Source organism: Clytia hemisphaerica, unplaced genomic scaffold, assembly GCF_902728285.1.
Source record: "Clytia hemisphaerica strain Z4C2 unplaced genomic scaffold, Clytia hemisphaerica genome assembly, whole genome shotgun sequence".
Taxonomy (NCBI): Eukaryota; Metazoa; Cnidaria; class Hydrozoa; order Leptothecata; family Clytiidae; genus Clytia; species Clytia hemisphaerica.
Window position 1 is genome coordinate 418,328 of NW_027103902.1, and position 23,476 is coordinate 441,803.

The following is a 23,476-nucleotide window of genomic DNA, read 5'->3' on the forward strand; positions in this document are numbered from 1 at the left end:
GAAATACTAGAGCACTGGAGAGTCAACTCGAATATGAAAAGTAGAAGTTTCAAATTCTTATCCCAGTTGGCACACAACGTTGTTTCAACGTTCATTCAACGTTATATGGACGTTATGAATATTAGATGAACGTTGAAACAACGTTGTGTGCCAGCTGAGATTTTAGAGAAATTTCAAATTTCATCTCAGCAGAAGACAAAGCAACAAAGAGTCCATTATAGAAAAATTACATTCATTTTCGTACAGCTTTGAAAATTGTAGGACAAACTTGTTCAAGTAAAATGACGTAGATATTAGCAGACAAAGTTAAAATTTGCTAAGTTTAAATGTAAAACAAAAATTATCTGATCTCGGCAAAGCTAGAACACTAAAACAATAATACACACTTTGAGTTTATGATATAATATATTTTAATTATATACAATTTCTTTTGAGACTATGGTACACTATTTTTTTGGTCTAACTCTACTATGGTAAAATACTATATAATATATATTTTCATTACATACTTAAAAAGTGGATAAATTGAACTTTCTTTAAAGAAAAGAAGATTCATTTATACACTGTTGTGTGTTGGAAAGATTGCCCGAGCGACCTTCGTTTCTAGTCCCCTCATAGTTTTATAATCTGAAGATTTGCCTGAAATCGACAAATTTGAGAAGATATTTCAAAATTGAACAGAAAAACTGGAGCTAAACAGGTCCTCTCTTATTCATGGGAATGATATTCATTACGTAATCCTTTCTACGGAACCACCCCGGTTTTGGCCAGTAGCGGAAATGCCACTACTGCCAAAATAATAGAAAACATTACGATATGTATATCATGAATTATCTGGCCGAACACATGTGCAACATGAAGTGAAACGTAAACAAAAGAGAGTGAATGAGAAACTCACAAAGAATTTCAACTTTTCATCAAACCATTCATTTTTTGTTGTAGCGTAAAAAGTTCTCGTAACTTCGACTCCATTTCATGACTTGTTTCGCTGAATTGTTTCAATTTGCCTTCGTAGTTTCGTATTTCTTCGTTTTGTTTGCGATTGTTGTTTACGTCATCTGATAATTTATCTTCGTGTGTCTGAAAGGTGAAAACAAATCTCCTTGAAATTCAGATAGATTCGATATTTTACATGGAGAGCCTAGTAATCCAGGATTTTCAGACTGTTTTCAATCATCTTCTTGGGACTTCAGTCAAACGGCCAGGCCTTATAGATTATTTAACTATCACTCATAACTTCCACCATTATGGAAGTAAACGTTCGATTTGCGTAAGCGATCGTCTTTACAGAATCGAATGTTTGCTTCCATAATGGCCTCATTGAAAAATGAGGTTATCTTGACTAACGTATGTATCTTCTTCTGCAAACTTCTTAACTTTTAATTGCTTTGGTTTTATTGATAAGTGTGTTCGAAATTATATATTATATATACCATATTGGTATATACCCTGGATTAATTTTGGTAGTAGTGAAATACCAACCAAATTCTAGAAAATTGATCATTCGCCAAATTGGATTCCCACCTAAAATCTCATTTTGTTCAATCGCCAAATTAAACCCACGCCAAAAAAATCCAATTAACTTAATCTACCAATCATGTTACGGATTTCCACTGACCGTTTTCATTCCCAGATATATAACGCAGATAGCATGTAAGAAAAAAACACTTACTTTAAGTTTTTTAGATAACTGCGCATTCTTTTCCCGTAACACATGTAATTCATCCGTACTGTGCTGCGTTATGCGAGATAACTCCTAAAATTGGAAGAAAATAAATACAGTAAAACATCCGAAAGGCGGACACCTCCAACGAGCAAACACTCACTAAACTGTCTCCACGATGGTTTCCGCTTTTGTCACGGCGTTTTGTCAAGTATTTCGGCACAACGCCACTCAGTCAGTTCGGTCACACCGGTTGAGATGAAAATGATTTTAAACCGTTAAAGAACTTGAGAGAGCATGTTTTTTTTAAATAAGCAAGTGTCTACGCATGGCAATAAATAAATATTTTTGACGCTACGCGTGAAAAAGTACAAACGAATTAATTACGAAACTCAGGCGTGGCAAATACACGTTAATGCTTAGGGGAAATTAAATTTGAGGTAAAAATCTTTATTTGAGTCAGGGTCAGCCATTGTTTAGGTACCAAAAACTGAGCCTGTATATGCTTAACGTTATACTTATGGGGAAAAACAAGTACAATGCGAATGCAAATCGTTGAACTCTTTACAACTAAAATCAAATAACTTGCTGGAATATCAAAGGGAAAAGAGACAAACCTCTTCTTTCCGTTTTAGTTTATTTTCTAATTCCGAAACCCGTTTTTCTAAATCGGATACTTCCGTCGAATTTGATTTAGCACCGCCAGAACCAGCACTGGCCGCCAGCTGAAATGAAAACAAGCAACATGCTGAATGGACCTACCTAATGATTAACATCAGATGAAAATAAGAAAAAAGTGACAATATATGTACAAAAATTCAGAATAGAAAAATAAAGCTTGTGTGTTGAATAATGTAAAATGGTATAAAGGAATTTCCCCAAATACGAAAATCACTTAAACCTTTTAAGCTGTTTTTGGCCCAAATTTGCCCAAAAAAAATTTCCTTAAAAATCTGCCTCCTTCACATTTTGGGAATTGCCATTTTGCATCATTGTGCAAAAAATCAGAAAAAAATTATGAGTCAACATTGAGAAAAGCTATATTTTCATATTTGGTTAAAGGGAATTTCCCCAAAATACGAAAATCCATCTTTTAAGGCAAATAAGAATTTTCCAGGAAAAACCACTTCAGCCATTTTTTAGAGAATCTTGCCCTCCATCTTTGTACAAAAAATCAGAAAAAAGTAATGACAGGATTTTGCACAAAGTCCAAAAAACCCTATTTTAGGCAGTTTTTGGCCCAAATTTGCCCAAATATATTTTTTTTCGAAAATCGGGCTCCGTCACATTTTTGGCATTGCCATTTTGCATCATTGTGCAAAAAATCACAAAAAAATAATGAGTCAACTTTGAGAAAAGCTATATTTTCTTATTTGGTTAAAGGGAATTTCCCCAAAATACGAAAATCCGTTTTTAAAGGCGAACAAGAATTTTCCGGGAAAAACCACTTCAGCCATTCTTTAGAGAATCTTGCCCTCCATCTTTGTACAAAAAATCAGAAAAAAGTAATGACAGGATTTTGACCAAAGTCCAAAAAACCTTATTTTTAGGCAGTTTTTTGCCCAAATTTGCCCAAATATATTTTTTTTCGAAAATCAGGCTCCGACACATTTTAGGCATTGCCATTTTGCGTCGTTGTGCAAAAAATCAGAAAAAAATAACGAGTCAACATTGAGAAAAGCTATATTTTCTTATTTGGTTAAAGGGAATTTCCCCAAAAATACGAAAATCCGTTTTTTAAGGCGAATAAGAATTTTCCGGGAAAAACCACTTCAGCCATTCTTTAGAGAATCTTGCCCTCCATCTTTGTACAAAAAATCAGAAAAAAGTAATGACAGGATTTTGCACAAAGTCTAAAAAACCCTAATTTTAGGTAGTTTTTGGCTCAAATTCGCCCAAATAAATTTTTTCTCAAAAATCGGGCTCCGTCACGTTCTGGGCATTGCCGTTTTGCATCATTGTGCAAAAAATCAGAAAAAACTAATGAGCCAATCCTGAGAAAAGCTGGTAACAGACGGACGGACGGACGAACGAACAGACGAACGAACGGACATGGGTTAATTTATAGAACCTCCACCGGGGTACCCGGAGGTAGGTCCAAAAAATCAAGTCAAATTTAACACTGAATAGAAAAGACTTGGCTTTTGAGGATTGGAGAGCAAGATTCATAAAGAACTTCATTTTCGGTTTAGTTTGTATCTTAAAAACTCCCGAAATATTAAAACTACGAGCTCTCCCATTCATCATGTCCAAAATCTCTCAGTCCACAGATAAAAGCAGGTAAAATTTTTGCTTCAGTCCTCCTTTGCGATGGGGCTCTCATCAAAACAAGGGGCACACAGTATGTAATGATGTGTCTTTTGAGTTAAAACTGTTATCTAAACTTCTTAACATAAAATAGAAATGACCAAGCTGAGTACAATATCCTCCAACCGATTGGCAAGTCAATCGTCCTTTACCTTTTTTCTGAGTCTTTGGTTGTCTTCTTTATAATTATTCAGTTGTTCTTTCCATTTCTCCACGTTGACCGCGCTCTCTTGTAGGGCGGCCGTCAAGCGGGCGTTATTGTTTTTCAATGTTTGAAATTCAGTTTCCCACTTCTTTGCATTCGATGAGCTGTAAAACAAAAGATATTCTTCTATTTCACCGCATATTTTCAATCGCTTCTTGGCTCACAAATTTTCCACATTAAGGTATACTAACTACTTTATTTATATTCAAAGATTTTGATTACTGGTCCCTTGAATTTCAGGCTGAAGTCTTATGAAATCAGAAAATCAGAGCTATTATTAGTAGACAAGACCTCTAAACCCACACCTGAAAAAGGTCATCCTCGCCTGCATAGGATTACCCCACCTGAAATCTCTCATCAGCTCAGCACCACCTACTTTTTAGAATCCAAAAATTCATCCCAACACTGTATGAAAAGGATTCAAGCGGTTCGCCAACCTAGGCAGTTTCTCTTACGGATCCATGGCCTTTAGAGTGAATGCGTATCATGCGCAGAGTATTAGATTCTGCTCGGCGATTATGAAGAAGGGGAAGAGATGTTACCTTTGAGCAAGCGCTTTTTTCAATCGATCATTTTCGTATTTGATTTGACTTTCGCTTGAGCTTGATGACGAGCGATGACTACCAGGTGATTGCGTCTCCTCCTGTACATAATGAAAGCGAAAAAATGGTTACAAATCGACCTGTACATAGAGAGAAGGTAATAATGGAGCTGTGTCAGTGCAGGATATATACTACATCGTTTGCGCTTCCCTTCATTCCATTGCACTTCTAGCTATGCAACTTACAGTGTCTTCAAACGAAATTGAAACAAACATAGAAAAAGGACATGAAAAATGTTTAACAAATATACCATTTTCCCTACAAATGTTGTCCTCAGATCTTGAAAGCAAACAACAGTGCTTTATTATAACCAAAATTGCGATCATTTCTTAGGTGAGGTGATATCACAAACACACTCTCAAATAACATAAGTTTTTTTAACCTCTCAACATTCAAATATTTGGCTAATACGTTGCCGGGTGATGGTAAAATGTTGACCGTTTTGTAGAAAATCTAGATTCGCTTTCAACCCTTCACTTCAATACACATACAAAACCAACCCGAGATCTTCTTTACACAGTTTTTTCAACCAACACAGCATCTTCGAAAAGATCCAATCAGAATGCAAACAAAAGTCTGTAGAAATTGGGAAAGTGGTTGCATAGGGTCGAAATTTTGTTTTATTTGTTACCGATTACAAACATTGAGTTTGAAGCCCGAAACGGCTAGAGTTGCATCTTCAACCTTTCCCAAGCTTAGTTTAGTTTAGTGAACAAGTTTTCGGGAAAATTATACTGGGTCCAAAAAACTACATTGATTGAAATTGTCCCCAGCAATGTATACAAATCCGACATTAAGAACGTGATCAAATGATTATTGTGATTGTCTACTGACCGGAAGGTTTTGGGTAAGAATCCAATGAAAATTGAACACGTAGCGAGGTCAACTCTCTCTCCACTAATCGCCTTCTACGAATCTTGGCAATGGAAAGAGCTAAACTTAGAATGACAGAGAACCCTAAATGAAACGCATGGAGAGAAATTCAAGAACCTTACCCGTGGAAGTGCAAGAAAGCTTTTATCTTTCATCTTACCAACAAAAATACTCAAATAAAACCACAAAAAACAAATTCAAAAATTTCCACTAAGATCAAAGATCTTTTTTTCAACTAACTGTATTAGAGACAGTCTTGCTAAACGACACAGCTATGTCTATTTGATGATAGAAATGTGATTTGTGTTCTATATCCCTTTTCATTGATAGATACTATTCTCTTACATATTATATATATATTTTTCAAACAGTTTATTTTTTTTTAATTGATGTCGTATTAGCAGAGGTATTTCACTTTCCATATAAGAACATTTTTTGGTTTATTAAATGCTTACTATTAATTTTTATTACAGTAGAATCTTCAAATTTGAACAAGCTTTCTCGTCCCTACAGTCCTAGCCTAGAAATCTAAGCTAGTTTGATTCAGTCACTTGGATAAATCTGATGGTTAAGTTGTGACTGAATAACGCAGTATTCCAAGGCAAACTTAAAATCTGTAAATATATAAAATCTTTAAAGCGCCGAAAACGCTATATTGCCATAAGCCGTGTGTCCTAGCCTTGTGAATACGGGCTTAGTTAACTAGGCTACTACAGTCCCTCAATTCCTTATGAAACAATCACAATAAATCGAAATTTCCATGATTCAAAGAAATTTCAGTCCCCCTTGTCTTTTCAAGCAATAGAGACTCCTAGACTGTATTATCTCAGCTGCTTTTTTATAACAGGGATTCGCATGAACTAATCATTTGGAGGTTTAAGTAGTGCAAAATAACTGGTACATTAACGGTTAAAGGTTTTGCTTTTAGAAAAGAGAAAAATTTTAATTCACAAGCTTTTTCACATTGGATTGACACGGATGTGGAGCAAGATTGGCCAGAAAGTTTGCTTACATCAGCATAATATAACAATAGCAAGACACTGTCCTGATATGAAATACGTGTCTGATATGAAACGGAAACACCTATATGTAAGAAAAAAACCTTTAAAAAGAATCAGTTAAACATGTACGCCATTCAACATTGGGAGGATTGGACCAAACACTCAAATAACTCACAATCTTGAATCTGAACTGATCTGAACTCAAATACATTGACTTGACCTCAAAATTTTGTGCATAATTCACAGTCAAAAAACAAAAACAAAAAAAAACAGAAGTATAACATAGAGTTTCTTATAATAAGAAACCAAATCGCATCCAAATTGGACAGTATTCTCAAAAGTAATCAAATACGTTACACGGTAATCGTCATATTTTTCTTTCTACCCACACACACAATAATTTTCATAAAGTTCACTTTTTTTAAGAAAAATCTTTAAAAGCTGACATCAGGAAATAGTGTTCGAATAAAAAACGAAACTGTGCATGCAATAGACACTGGCAAGGACTCCCGAAGAAACAACTCTGAAAAAGCTAAGTCCTAAATTATTAACAAAGTACATATATATAGTAAGAACACTATAAGAACATTTGACATTTAACATTCAAGTTTGAAAATCATGGAACACCAAGAACAGCCAGGGCTTAGCTAAAACTTAATTGTTCTTTCAAGAAAAAGCGTGTAGCTTTTGAAAGCAACACAATGTCAGATTTACTGGGCAAAATACAAAGTATACTTTTGTATAATCTCCTCATAATTATTCTTATAAAAGCACGCAAAAGCCACTAGGGAATCTTTAATTGCACCTGTATCATGACATTGTTTTGATGGTTATCTTCTCTCAAACTCCTACACGCTTGACGGAAAGGAAAACAATGAAGGGCTCCCAAGCCTCAAGTACAATGACGTCATTCAGTAGGCAGAATAAAGATTAATTTAGTAATTGGTAATTGTTGCAATTATGACATTTATTCCCAAAGGGGTTTGGTGTGGGGTAGCAAATCTTAAACAAAATGCGATCGAGATGAAATAAGTTGAACTTTCGAAAAAAAGGATGAAATACCCCTTACTCCACTGGCCAAATAGTAAAATTCTCAATCTAAACATAAAAATAATTTTCTGCAACGAAATAGCGTCTAATTTTTCACGAGTTTGAGATTTTTTTTCGGGTTTCGAGTTTCGAATTTGGCTGCGACTCGAGAACTTTATAAAACATTGTAAGGCAAAGGGAGCCAAACTTTTGATTGTTACATCGATAAATGAGGATAACATTACCTGATTACCATCGTATGTTTTACTTCTTACGCGGCGTGAACTACGGGCCTTTCCGTTATCCATAGCACCCGCTTGTTGTACCGGTGCAGAAATCCTTCGGATACGTACATCATCTGGAGCTGAGCTCTTTCTAACACGAGTTCTTTCCAGAGTTGGTTTCTTGGGATCATTTGGTTCTGGCATTTTCTTTTTCGAATTTGATTTTTACAGGTATCTATTGTCTTCAGTTTCAGTTTTTTAGCTTTATAACAACAACAACGAAATGAAAAATCAAGGCTCCAAGCAACAAACTATAACACTCACCAGTCTACAAAACAACTGGATCACCAATTTCGTTGATGATAGGTTACACACAAGGAAATGAGAAAAACTCAAAAATTCAAGAAACTTCATTTAAAAAATTCAATTTTAATTAGCAAGAAAAAATCAGGTCTTTCACTTATCGTCGAAGTGACAAAACTGTTGGCTAGATTACAAAAATTCTTCGACGATAAACGAAACGGTTTACCAACGTCAAGAGAAAGTCATCCAAGTGCTTGAAAATCTTTACATCGTCAAAAAGTAGTCAAGGTATTTGGGAGCGATTTCTAATGGGTCACAATGAAAACATAGAAAATTCGATAAAATTAAGTCATTGACCAGCTTCGGATCGGTACCCTGTTATTTTCCAACTCAAGACAGGACTAGCCTCATAAACTAAAAAAAGCTCGCTACTAGACTTTCTCACGAGATTTTGAATATATTTGAACAACCTGTTCTCTCTTTGTGCAAGAAAAATCAAACATAAGCGACTTCATATTTAAAAAAGTGTAATATTGCTAGATGTAAGACGAGATCACTATTATCACAACACAATCACAGGACAAAACGAGTTCACAAAATTGTTTATTTTTCTTCAGAGTGAAAGGTTTAGCGGTGCTTTTGTCAAAAAAGTGTCAACACTTTGCACAAATAAAAACTTAACGAGAAAGTAAATAAACAGTGACTTTTTTGTACAGCTAAAAAAATCATTTCATTACGAGCCTTTTTCTGTGTGTCAAAACACCAGAAAATAGTTTTTCAAATCCTCAGGGTGTCTGTCCATTTCAAGAAGGAAGCCCAAAAAACCCTAAGCCTTACTCTCGTATATCATACTAGTCTTACTAGCTTACACTAACACCAACCCACACTTCAAAGATAAATAAAAAGGCAAAACAGTTGTATCAAAAACTCTTAAAGTTCATATAATAAGAAAAATCAAAAAGTACAAACCAAAACCACACACCAGGGTAGAGTTTTAACAGCTCCTCCCACGAAACAAAATGAAATCATTTAGTATAAAAAAAAAAAATCATTAATTTCACAAAAGTCATCAAATCCCTTTACAATAAAAGTATTAACACCTATTTGATTTAAGATGAATTTGTTTGAATTATCGCGTTATTATCTTTGAATCAAAATATCCATCGGTTTACAGAAAATAATTGCAGTAAGAACTAAAACGTTTCTGAGAAGCCTTTGCCGTCACTCTGACATTTATGTTGAAAAAGGCCAGTTGACCGAAATATTTATTAGAAAGACGATGTGTTATCTCTGACTAAGTGACATTTCTATGGAGTCCCGACGGAACCATTTACATTCAAATGTATTGACCTTCATGAAAAGGGGCATGATTTATTCGAAAAACTTACTTTTGCACTGCAACAACATAATACATAACAGAAGGACAATGTGAGGAATTAGCGCCAAAAGCGGAGTAAACTCGAGAATTTGGTGTCAAGTAGTCATGCACGAAACACTGAATTTTCAACTCGTCGAGCCATTTAGAGATTTTAGAACGCACGTGTATTTGGAGTGGGGGGTCCAATATTTTGGAAAAAAATGTCACTCGAAAGAAAATTTATCACTTTTTATACCCTCAAAATACCCTAAAACGTTATTTAATTGGGAAGATTTAAATTGATCTGTTTAAAAGTTGTTCTTATGTACATAAGTAGAGTCTGCAAAAAAGTGTCCCCCTCCCCGTTGACGGAGCCCATGAAAAAAGATGAAAACATTGCATGGACTACACAACGGACTTACGTCATAACTACTGGTGCTGTTGGATGACATGCTTTTCATGGAGGTCGCTGGTGAAGGATCGATGATATGATTGTTCTTCAAGTTTGCAGGATTCTTTGGTACCGACGGTGGAGTGCCGCAACGTACATTATTCTTGACTTCTTTGAACTTGTCTGCAAACTAAATAACATGCAAAAATACATGATTTTTCTATAAGAAAAACAGCTATAAGCATATACATGCTCAGCTTTTGGTATCTAAACAAAGGCTCTATTATTTGAGAACAATAGAATGCTAAGCATAATGCGAACCTAATTGCTTATTAAGACATGTATTAAAATATCTACCAGCAAAAACTAGCCATTTTTCTTGTCGTTGCAAACCAAGCAACAAGAAGACCTGGTATGGCAAACTTTTCTTGACATTGGAGAAGGAAAAGACCTTTTTGATACTCCGCTGGACGAAAGAATTTTGAACAATTTGAACATCCCCTCTGTCTTTTTTAATAATATATATATTTTGTGTTACCTACCTTCTTTAGGTCACTTTCCGATCCAAAGCCAAGCCCGTAAACAGTATTATTTTTAGCGTCCGACCATTGTCCGAATTTCTGTGATGTTTTTGTGAATGTCATTGCTGATGTTATTGTGCTGTTAATCAAGATCTAAGAAGGAAAAGAAAATGCACGGTGATTATCGATTCATAGATATTCTAGACTGAGTACACACTTTTCTTTTATAAGAACATGAGGCTAAAACATAAATTCGCTAAAACATAGGAACAAATTAAGAACGATCTGAGCCTCAGATTTTAGAAATTACCAAGTACTGTTACTGATTTTAAGTAAAGAAACTAAGCGTAAAGAACATCGTAAGAACATTTAAGCCTGAAAAAATTTTGACCAGCGCAGCTCAAGTCAAAATTTACTGGTTCTTGTAAAAAACGTGTAGAGTTGTGCTTGTGAGATTTATCAAAAACAATAAAACGAAAACAAAAAAAAACAAAAAAATAAGGACAACATACTTTAGGCGTACAAACTTTCGCGAGCAGAAAGTTTCGCGATTTTCGCGAATTTTGGGCTTTTTCGCGAAAGTAAATGTCTTTGAAGATTCTTGACAGGGCAATTCGCGAAAGTTTATGCTCGCAAAAATCTTTTGACTCTTAACAGACTTAAAACGAGGACTAGAAGTTAAACAAAAATGGATGGTTGGAAGATCTTTTAGCATCGGTTAACTGGCGCTAAAATTGGAATTATCAAAAACCACCCATCCCCTATGCCCCTTCGTAACCGAAATAGCACCTTTAAATCTTAAATGGTATCCAAAGGGAAAAATGAGTCGGGGAAAATTTCGGATTCACGAACAGTCGCAAAAACTAATCCGACTCTAGTCAATTGTTAAGACTATCCTTACCTTCGCATTCTCCACGGATATTATTTTATAAATGAATTTGCTGCTGTCATAATAGTAAGATACTCCGACAGCTTGTTTACATGAGGGTAGCCAACTTTTCTTCGTGTCCGGGTCGATCTGAAAGACGTGTGCTTGCGTGGTGTACAAAGGCTTCTGCGGTTGTTCTCTATGGTCAAAAAAATATCTTTCAGGAAAAACTTAACGGAATTAGCAAAGAATTTTTGGAGCAGATCAGATCCGATATTTACGGAAATATAGGTAATGGAAGATAAGTGTAAGCAAGTTTCTTGGTGTAAGGCACACCGTAGTTGGCAAAGATCGGCAAATCGCCGATAACCTGGCATTCTAAACGACTAATTCGGACATTTATTTAGAAAAAAGCAAAAATAATGGAAGTGACAAATTGTATATAATAAGAAATATATTTAAAATATCATAAAAAACTATATAAAAACTGATATTATTATTATAACTTCTCGATCGATGGTAAATGTTTATTGTAAGTAATTTCTACCAATAATTTGTTTAGAACCCCCGGGGGAGGAGCACTCAAGGTAAACGACCTACCGTACTTGCGGTCCTTAAGACAAGAGTCCATTTCCCAAGCTTTATAAAATGCACCGTAAGGATCGAAATCAGCTAATAATTATGAGAAAAATCGTACTTTAAGGGTGTAGAATTTGGAAAATTTGACCATGTTTTGCCTTAAAATGGTAAAAAATCTTCAAGAAAATGCACCGTAATGGTCGATTTTTCCCCCAGATTCACTCCAACTTTGCCAAGTTTTTTTCTGCACTGTAAGGGTAAGCGTTTTTGAATCGAGTGCCCCCTCCCCCGGGACTTGCTAGTCTTGCATGCTAGGCAACCCAATTTTCATTTAAAAACTAATCGAGCAAATGAACAAAATCTTGTGCAAAAAAAACGAACTTTAGATTTGGGAAAGAATCGAAAAAAAAGAAAGACATCTTGTTTTGCGCGTTTCCGCAATTACAATAATTACTTTTAAATGTTAAAAAATCATAAGTAACAAGCTAGATGCTGAATGGACCTACCTGATGATGAAAGTTAGATAGCAATGCGAGGAGAAAAATGAAAAAAATCAGTCAGAAAATATAGCGTTTAGCGAAAATGCATAACACAATAAATTCATCATTGATTGTTGATGGGGGGGAGAGGGAAGGGTTGTAGTAGGGAAAAAATAAAGAGAAAGTTCTGGTCGCAAAAATCAGATTTATTGACAATTGAATCATGCTTGATGGTGAGCATTGTTATCAATAATGTTTTTGTGTGAAAAACATAGAAATATAAGGAAAAAACCCAATGAAAATCTGCAAAAACGGAAATTTCCGGCATGTTTCCGGCATTTTCGGCCGGAAAACAATTATTCTCAAAAATCGGACTCGACCATGTTTTGGGCATTGTTAATACGCATCTTTGAGCAAAAAATCTGAAAAAACTAATGATAAAATCTCGAGAAAATGCCAAAAAACCAGTTTTTCCAACATGATTTTTTTTTTTCGAAAATCGGGCTCCGTCATCATTTTGTATCATTGTGCCAAATTAACAGAAAAAAGTAATGAGCCAATCCCCAGAAAAGCTGGTAACAGATGAACGAACGAACGAAGGAACATGGGTTAATTTAAAGGACCTCCACCGGGGTACCCGGAGGTAGGTCCAAAAACTGTCCAACAAAATCTTTTATGTATGCATTGATTTTAAGAAAATAATCATATAGTATGAGGGATTCCGACAATTAGTATAGCTCAAATACCTTTTTAAATCCATCTGAAATCAGCCAAAATCTATCAAACCATACTCTACACCATATAATTCTTAATAACACAACCAGACATAAACAAATATTTCTTCCATTGCAACTCTACATTATTCAAGAGTTTTGTTTTGCTAAATTAACATAGAAAACCTTTCACAGTTTTTCAATCGATTTATAGTATTTGTGTTTATGAATTTCTATCTTTAAAAAGAAAAATGGAAAATTATAGTATAGATAAAACACATCAATGAAATCTGAAATCATTAAATATGAGCTAGAGGTATTTGATTTTGGCTTCCCTGGGCTTTCTCTCCATCAATTTTTGCCAGATTTACTTTATTATGTAATTTTTAACAACGCATAATTTCAATTTTTGAGAAGCTTCTACAAAATATTCTATTACCTCTGGAATACCAAAAAACTGTAACCTGTTGAGAAGAATTTCTTTTAAGAGAAATAAAGAAAAAGCTTGGGAAGGCTAATCTAATTAATGGATGAAATAAAGATTTTTATCATAGTCTCTCTATAATAAAACATACGAACAGAACTAGAAATCATTAATAGTATACACATCTCCAGGAAAAACGAATCCATGTAGATGAAAAGCAAGATTGGTGTTGCAGAGGGGAAAAAAGTCAAGAGAATAAACTCGAAGAAAAACACTAGAACTGATGAAAAAGGGCTTTTCTACAGAAAGATGAAGAAACATGAAAGAAAAAGGTCGTTCAAATGGAAGAACAACTTGAAACAATTTTCTTTGCAAAGATATGTTAAAAAACACAAACTTCTGTTGAATAAATTTACAAGCTTTTTCACTAAATATTTGCTTGTTTGAAAAAAAAAAAAAAAAAATCACCAAAAATAAAGTTTCGACAGTGAATGTGAACATGAAAAAACTTTTGAAAAAAGAAGATGCATATTGTAATGTCATGATATCATCATTTACGTAAAATTAAAATAATATTCTTCATAATAAAAACGAGGAAGAAAAATAATATGTGATGACAACATTTGAAACTACATAAAGTTCCCTTACACATACAAACATACTCTTCTTAGGAAAAAGATTTCTTTAAAGAACATCAAGAAAAAATTAAAAAAGAGATCCTCTTTTCCCTCCCCTCATTCATCAGAAAATTTTCAAAAAAATTTGTCAAAACATTTTTATAAAGTTCAGAATTTCATTACAAGTTCTCTCATTTCATAAATTCCAAGTTAAGATCTTTAAAATTCTAATCATGCTAAATTTTGATAATATCTTTATCACAAAAGGCTTGCACAAAAATTGGATTATTCACATAAGATTTATATCCAGTTAAAGAAATTCTTATATAAAAAGAATTAATTGGTCAAGCCTTTTTTGAAGAAATCAGTTTTTGGAGTATCTTTCGAATGAATTATTGATAAGAAAAGGTGGGGTGCACATTATAGTCCTACTGTTATTATGTTTTATCATCACAACAACTTTTTATAAGAACTGTAGTTAGGTATACTAGAATTTTCGACTATACTACCGTGTGGACGTCCTTCTTTTTTTGAACTTTATTTTCGTACATCTTACGTATTTTCAAAATAACCTAGCTAAAAAAGCAACATTTGTGTCTTGAAATAAGATTGGTACTTATAATAAAAAGATATGAAGTTACTTTAAACGTTTTTTTATAAGAACATCCATCAGTTTTCTTAACTGTTTGAATTTTAAACCTTATGTTCTGATATAGTTTGTTCTTATAAAAAGCGTGTATTTTTTAATATTTCTCATTACACAGTAATTGGCTCGAGGAGATTTTAATAACTAGAAAATAAAGTTAATTCTACTTTCTAAAATTAAAACCTAAATTAAGTTTCTAATTTTTTTGATGACTTGTCTTATTTATTTTTTTGCTGTCGTAATGAATTTCAAAATAAAAATACAATTATTTTGTATAATGGAGATTGTAAAAATCAAAATAAATCCTGAGTTGACAGTTCTTTCCCAAGAGCACAACATCCACATTACATATATCAGGTAAAGGATTGATTCTTTAGTTTTGGATTGAACCACTGTGACAAAGATTGTAAGATCAACCAGATAGCAGAATAAAAAGAAAGTCTTGCAGGCAATGGAAATTCAGCCAAAATCTGAGCAAAAAGCAGTCAACAACCTTACTTAATCTTGTATTTTACAATTCACAAGAAAACAATTATACCGGGTGCGCAACAAAAAAGTTTCTCTGTTTGAAACTGATTTTCTCGAAATCTAAAAATTTTAAAAGAACCATTCTTATTTCATTGGAAAGAAGAAAAATCAACTTAAATTTTGATAGGTCATTTTATTAAATTCGGTTCATTAGATCAAAAGTTATGCTTAATTGAATAAAAAAGTTACTTTTTGAAAGTGCTGAAACACGTTAAAAATCGACCTATCAAATTAAACAGGAGTATAATTACATGATGGATCGGAATTTTCGTTTCAGTCATTAAAAATGATAATTAGCTGTCTAAAGGTCCTTTTGTTCTATAAAGGAGGGTTGAATTTCAATAAAAGGAAGAAAATTCGTCGAAAAAAGCCAAAAAATCTGGTAAAATTCATAAAAATACATCAAATATGGGTTTCGTGGTACATCCAGTCTTACATAAACTTTATCCAGTCTAGAACCAAAACTCTGATGAAAATTTCGGTGAAAGTAAATTAAAATGATTTTGAGGAAAATTTTAAACCCTTTTGAACCTATCAGTTTCAAAATTTATGTGTTTAATTACTGAGAAATGCTCTTAATCATGTAACGTCTATTGCAATTGCCAATTCTAAAATAAAATTTGATAGGTCGATTTCTAACGTTTTCGGGCACTTTCTGAACGTAAGTTTTTTATTCAATTGATCATAACTCTTGATCTAATGAACCGAATTTAATAAATAACCCATCAAAACTTAAGTTGATCTTTCTTCTTTCTAATAAAATAAGAATAGTTCTCTTAAAATTTTTAGATTTTGAGAAAATCAGTTTCAAAGAGAGAAACTCTTTTGTGGCGCACCCGGTAGAATTTGACATAAGAACATTACAAGAACCCATTTTTAAAGACTTTAAAAAATTGTCATATTTCGACTTTGACCCCAGTCTCAAGAATCTTTAGACAAAAGCCATCTCAAGCCATCTGAAAAACTGAGTCCCTTGAATAATTATATCACACTTAACTTAACAACCTCAGATGCATTTTTAATGTTTAACAAAAAAACCTATATTTGAAAAAGCTAGAGCACTTTTCAAAAATGTTCAACGTAATACTGTATACATAGATACGATAAAGAAATTTCAAAATTATGGTAGAACTAAAATCTTTGACAAAACTAAAAAATATTTGAAATAAATACCTTGGAGACATAGCTTGTTAAAATAATTTATTGAGCTTCTGCTGCTAACTTGGAGAGATAGTTTATGAAATAAAGATCTTTTAAAGAAGAAATGACTTTAATTACACACCAAGGCTTATCTTTAAAGCTGACAATTATATGTAATAACTATAATTAGCACGCTTACAAAACAACTCTTACAAAACTAATTATGTATCACTTGTTATAGCAAAGTATTACTAACACCTTGTTATAAACATAGTACAGTAATAATTATCTTTTCAAAGCTTATAATAACTAAGATACAGATATTACATTAACAAATACAATAAAGCAAACTTTGTTCAAATGCATTCGTTTTCTTTAAGTGTGCACTCTTTTTTTATTACCATATATGGAAACTGCTCTGGGAACTACGTACCCTGAAATGGCATACACGTTCCTTTTGTAAGAACAAACTATATAAGAACATAAGACTTTAAAGAACACATTAAGAACATTTTCAGGCTTTGTTAATAAGGAAAATGAACAAGAAATACTCCGTGAAAACAGGAACATGTTGAGAAAATTTTTAGGCTTAAAAATAAAAAGTTTAAGACAATAGAAGGCTTCAAAAATTGTTGGATGTTCTTATAAAAAAATGTGCAATTTAAATTAATGATGGTCAAGGCCAAAAATCTCAGGTCACTGATCATATGACTTTTTTCTGTATATTCATAGTCGTGCTTATAAATGACCTGAAACTAGATCTGAAACAAAATAGAGAAGAATTCCAGAAAGGCTTAAAACACAGCATTGGAAAAACATTTACATAAATGCTAATCTATTACATAGATTGCATTTCAATCATAGTAAAACAAACTAACTAATAAATCCTGATGCTTCGTGTGCAGAATAAAATCATCTAAATCAAAACCTACCAAACCACAACATATTTATTACCACACTGTATTTTACTATATTATCATTCCTAGCCTGGTCTACCAAGGTATTTGTAAACATTGGGAAAGTTGACAAGGTGTATAAGTTGTGAGCTATCTAACTTATTTTTAGGCTTTTAATAAAGCCATCAAAATATAAGACGTCTACAGCATTCGTATACACTTCGAGTTATACGTGATCAAAATCAAATATATTTATTAAATGATTTAAAACTTGATGTGATTTTTGATTTATGTGTTTTTAATTAGGTGACGATAGCTTTTAAAAGTTTTTACCTGTTGAGGAGGTACTAAATTATTGTGACTTATCATACTCTAAAATTGTTTTAAAAATCACAGCGGTCATCTTTGTGATTATCAAATTCAAAGGTGAAGATGTCAAGCCATACTTCTTCTGGAATCCAGGCCTATTTAATGATAATTGAAGAATAGAAATGTATGGTCAAAATAAATAATAAAAGTAACCTAGTATATAATCTACTCAGGAAGGAAGTTAGTATTGCTCAGACTGACTCAATGTGTGTAAAGTATATATAAACTTTTTTCTTTTTTAGAAATTTCAAATGAACTATCAAGTCAAGTGTTTGTCATTTTGATAAATTGACATTCATAGTTTTGCTTCGACCACATAAAACTATTGATCTAGCTTTGTTTGTAAAACCATAATCATAGGTTTGATTTCCAAAAACATCTTAATTTCATATCAACTTCTATTCATCACTTCTTGTAAATCTGTTTAAAGAGTGCTAGGAAATGGTTCTATTCTTTGTTTAACTAAATTATCAGAGGGTTAAAGTAAATACTGTCTTCATATTTTACAGAATGTTACTGACTCGCAATGCTACAACTGAAGCTGAGACCAACACTGTTGTTGCCCCTTAAAAATTCTTGAAAAGTACTGTAGTACAAATTTGATACAGAAATGTGATTCTGAATTAGCAATCAAATCACTGATATGACCTTGAATGATGAATACACTGAAAGCAGCTATTGTGAGGACTTTTAACTACTCAAATCAACAGATAATCAGAAATGCTTTTGATGGTACTGTATCTAGAACTCGTCATTGTATTAATTCTAAGGATTTACTTTTCTAAATGAATCAAAACCAAAAGAAAGAAGGAAAATACTCCATCCTTGTTGTTCACATCCTCAAATATTTGAATAATTTAAGATTAGTTAATTATATACCTTTTTATTTGATACCCAATTGTTGATGATGATTTTTGATTTGACTTCAAAAGCTTATTTCCCTTTCTTCTTTACAATCAAAAAAATAATTCAAATTATTTCAGACACCTGGTATCACACGATAATATCAATCAGTTTTATATATTTTTGAATTTGATATAACACAATCTATCAAAAAAAGGAATGCAGCCTGTAAAGTTAGACTTTTGCAGTCAAAAATGAACCGTTTTGGAAAAGTTTGGATTTCATAATAAGTGTTTCCAGAAAACTCAAACCATTGCTCTCCACCGTGACATTTTTATCTTAAACTAATGAAAATAATAATATGGCTAAGAAGATTGATTTATGCTTTATTATTAATAGTCATTCTTATAGATAAACATGCGTTTTTTGAGGTAACAAAACCTTTTTGCAAAAATCTGCTTCAACCATCTTTTACCTAGTATGATGGTACCCTACTTTCATGCAAAAAATCAGAAAAAATTAATGATCCAATTTTTCACAAAGTCCAAAAAACCTGTTTTGGCCACCACCATTTTGCATCTTTGTACCAAAAATCAAAAGATACCTATGATTCAATCCTGAGAAAAGATGGTAACAGACGAACAGACGGACAAACACAGGTTAATTTATAGGACCTCCACCCCACCGGGGCCAATTTTCGAGGTATAATAGGTGCACCTTGTCCGAACCAAAATTTATCAGGGGTGCGCTCTTCCGGTGCGGGTACATACCGCACGAAGTACATACAACCATTCCTTTTTGAATTCACACACAGTACCATGAGTGGTCCTAAATCTGACAATCCTGTCTAATTCCGACCCCCGAAATAACTGTTGTGAAAAAAATTCTATGTTTACAAACATTCCCTCTCCAAGTTGAACAAAAAACTATTACAAGAACTCTCGAAAATAAACATCCTTCAACAAGATGACTTTGATGTCAAGATGTCAATAATTATAATGTGATCAAAAAAGTTTGAGTTGTATAGTCATCTGGGGTAATTACGGGACAGTTAAAATAAAGGTGTAAATAGGGGACACCCCTGAAAACCATGTTATTATTATAAATTTGGATTTCAGATTGAGAGGATTTTGGAGTCATTCTAGCTGCTAGAAAAAATGTCTAGTTAGATTATTCAACATATAGTTTTGATGTTTCAACAAAAGTTTCACATGTGACCATAAAAATCAATTTTTGTAGTTTTAGAAGGAACTTTTCGAGCTTTAGTGTCAGGAAGAGCTGCAATCACTTTGATTATATTTTGACTGAATTCTGACACAAGATACTATGGTTTGAGATTATAATAGTCTCATTATCAAACAAGGAACCTTATCTCTAAAAAGTGTGTCCCATATTTACCCTGTAGTCAATCTTAATTTTGGGGTAATTATGGGACACTAAAGTTTGAGTTTGAAGTGTTTATTGTTTATACTGTAAGAAAACTACAAACTTGATTTTCTAGTTTAATGGAATCATCATAACTACACTCTAAATCTTTCAAAACCTGCAAAGGTTTGCATCTAAATTTACTTCAGTTGGTCTAGATTGCTCTATACAAATATTATGTTTGAAGTGTCCCGTTATTACCTACCCCCAAATGGGAAAAAAGCTGGGGTAAAAACGGGACTAACAAATGTTACCGTCAACTGCTCCAACTTGGGACGAGTGTACGCAACATGGGGCTTTTGTTGATATCTGGCCTGTATTTTCACTTACTGTTAAATCTCTTTGACATGAAATTTGTTTTGATAACTCCACCAAGTTTATCAATCTTACTTTCTGTCATAACATGTCACGATAACTTTCACTGATAGCGCGCCCTTTTTAACTTTTGTTTTCATTTAAAATGACCGGACGCCGCGCCGAATGGAGAATTATTAGAGAACGCCCGCCGCCTAACCGCCTACGACCCGATGAGATTAGCAAATAGCAAGTGTCTAACTTGCCGCGCGAGTGAAGTCAAATGCTCACATTTGCGTGTGTTTTCCACTATGGATTTTTTTCATATTTCAATTTAAAAAAAAGCCTACTTGGTGTGAAAGAGAAATTGTGTATTTTTTAATATGCGGTTCATTGAATTCAAATCAAATGACTTTGGAGGTTCGGTGAAATGGTGGAGGAATGTTACAAGTTACCCGATGCAAGTTATATACCCGACTTCACGATACCTTTTGCCATTTTTGAATTTAAGGTCAAATTAGCATGTTTTACCCTGTAAAATCTGTTGTAAATGCACAGTCACATGAAGGATGTGCCAGACTGATAAGGAGAGAGGTGAAAGAGGTGGATAACATAAGGATGATAGAAAATGATTTTAGTATATATAACCAGGCGTAGTTAATCGATATAATCGATAATCTTGAGTAATCGATAAATAATCGATAAGTAATCGATGGATTGGATATCGATTAACCGATAGAATCGATAGGTAATCGATACTCAAGATTTTTTCAAAGCTCGATTATTTATCGATCAATTTTGTCATCGATTGTTTATCGATTATAGATCGATTATACTTCGATTAAATTAAGTATCAATTAAAAATCGATCGGCTATCGATCACAGCTTTTGATCGATTACATATCGATCAAAAATTGATTAATTATCTATCAAATAGTTAATCGATCAACTATCGATTCGTGATCGATTATTTATCAGATTTTAGGGAGTGGTACTTTAATAGACCTTTTTTCAAAGAGGACGTCCTGTTGAATAATTATGTAGTCCAGCCATAAAAGCAATGATAGAGCCATGCATAATTACTGTATCATGCATATTGTAATAATTATGCATGGTTTTATCATTGTTTTTCTGCTGGACTACATAATTATTCAACAGGGTGGCCTCTTTGAAAAAAGGTCTATTGGATTAACTTTTGCCTTCGCGAGATTAAATTTCTCGATTTCCTGAATTTTCGCCATTTTCGCGAAATTAAAAGCAACATTTTTCGCTGATCTTGATTGGGATGTACTTTTGAATTGAATCCAATCCCCTGGTAGCATAGGGCCTAGAAAAGCTACTACACTCATTTTTTTTATAAGTATACGGTAAATTTCGGCTGAAGCATTCTCAAACCCTCTGAAAGGCTGAACAAAAAAAAGTTAAAAAAACAACAAAGTTACCGTTTTATTTAGAGAAGGGGCGTTATTGAATGGTTTGCCTTTTTGGAGGAGCATTATTAATTCGAAAGCGGTTACTTATCGATTATTTATCGATTACTCAAGATTATCGATTATATCGATTAACTACGCCTGGATATAAATAGTTTATTTAGGGAGGACGTATAAAGACACTTACCCACCACCAGCAAAATTCAAATCCATCACTTTTTGATTCAACTGGTGCTGATACAATTGCTGCTTTTATTAGCAATAGTCAATGGTATATAGGTACAGTTATCTTTATTGGGCTAGCTGGATGTGGTTATGTTATGTATGTGTTGTCTTTACTTTGTTTCTGCGCTGCGTCTCTGCTGGACTGACTTTATTTCATATAGCTATTTCAAGAACATCCATTAGGTTAAGGTTTTGTAAATATGCCATGACGAATTGAGGATTTAACATTTAATATTTTGTTTGCGGTTCTTAATAACGTGCATGTGAACTAGAAAGATTAAACCCAGGAGATCGAATTTCTTGACTTGCAGCAGGCGAAATCTCTTGGTTTCGTCTTCTCGAAAAGGCTGTGCTTTGTTTTGAAAACCTTGGCCTTGATGGCACTATAAGATTTATCTCGACGCTGTTTAGTAAAATCTTTTAGTTTGTAAAACCACGGCTTTTTCTCAAACTAAATATCAACCTTTTGAATAGACTGGAGTCGTTTATAATGCGTGTAATACTAATAATACCAATACTAATAATAATACGGGATTTAGTTTGTATAAACGACTGGAAGAATCTGGTGTTCCAGCCTTATAGATACAGGGGCTAGCTACGCAGAAACTTGCGTAGCGAGAAAACAATTTATCACAATTAACAACAAACTCTCAAAACGAAATCAACTCAAATGAAAAACTTTCAATACACAAATCCACACATATTTTTTTTCTCAAGAATTATTTTGAGCAGGAAAAAATTATAATTGCAATATTGACACTTTTCTTTTGTTTGGAGTTAGTGCACAAAGGTTTCTAGACGACTAAAATTGTTCCATTCATTACTTTTTGCTTTATTTCTACTATGTATAAATTAGTCGTCTAGCTTGCTAGACTACCTTTTGAATGACACACTTTTTCGTCTTGACCAATCAGATCCACGTTGGGTGGATGCGTAAAAGCTTGAAATTAGCACTGGAAGATGAAGGAGAAAATTAGACAGACATCAAGAAAAGTCAGAAGGAAGGGCAGCTGGAAATTGGTGCTTACGGTTTTGTATTTGTCTTTTATATAGTTGTTTTGGAGAACGCGATGGCCTATTGAATAACTAATTACTCAAAACGCAGGCAAAAACAGGCTTGTTTACCTCCCAGAGACCAAACAGTGGAGCAACAAAATGTGCCCACGTAATCTGTTTTGCGGGGGAGGTTATTGGCAATTGGCCATGAGCTGATAATTTTCGCAGCTCTTAAATGTCGTAGAAGAGTAGGCCTTTATTATTTAGGGGGGAGGGGGGGGGGCGGAATTCAGGAAAGGTGTAGACATTATGTCTGTAGAATAAAATGAATGTGTTGAGGCACTTAGGGAGAGAAATATTTTCTCTATGGAGAAAAATGTGTCAAGTCTGTAAACTGTATAATAAAAAACATGGAACTTGCAGTATTCTTATTTGAATTGCATTGAACTATTTATATTATATAGAGTCCCCTGCCCAGTTGGCGACCGGTCTAGTTGGCGACCGAACGTCTTTGAACCCAGAAAAGTC

At 33.5% G+C, this 23,476-nt stretch overlaps 1 protein-coding gene across 2 annotated transcripts; it reads right to left on the bottom strand.

Moving 5' to 3' along the window:
- Window positions 1-897: 897 nt before the first annotated feature.
- LOC136808935 (homer protein homolog 2-like) lies at window positions 898-22,316 on the bottom strand. Of its 2 annotated transcripts, none has more exons than XM_067065496.1 (9): window positions 21,915-22,316; window positions 11,378-11,543; window positions 10,498-10,629; window positions 9,987-10,145; window positions 4,718-4,818; window positions 4,123-4,279; window positions 2,281-2,388; window positions 1,673-1,756; window positions 898-1,080 (listed from the first exon to the last, which is right to left on the bottom strand). In XM_067065496.1, the coding sequence occupies exons 1-9, from the start codon at window positions 21,938-21,940 to the stop codon at window positions 907-909; spliced, it is 1,107 nt and encodes a 368-aa protein (XP_066921597.1). In that variant the 5' UTR covers window positions 21,941-22,316; the 3' UTR covers window positions 898-906. The 2 variants fall into 2 exon arrangements, with proteins under 2 accessions (XP_066921597.1, XP_066921598.1); XM_067065497.1 differs by lacking the exon at window positions 21,915-22,316 and adding an exon at window positions 13,149-13,359.
- Between the last annotated feature and the right edge of the window lie 1,160 nt (window positions 22,317-23,476).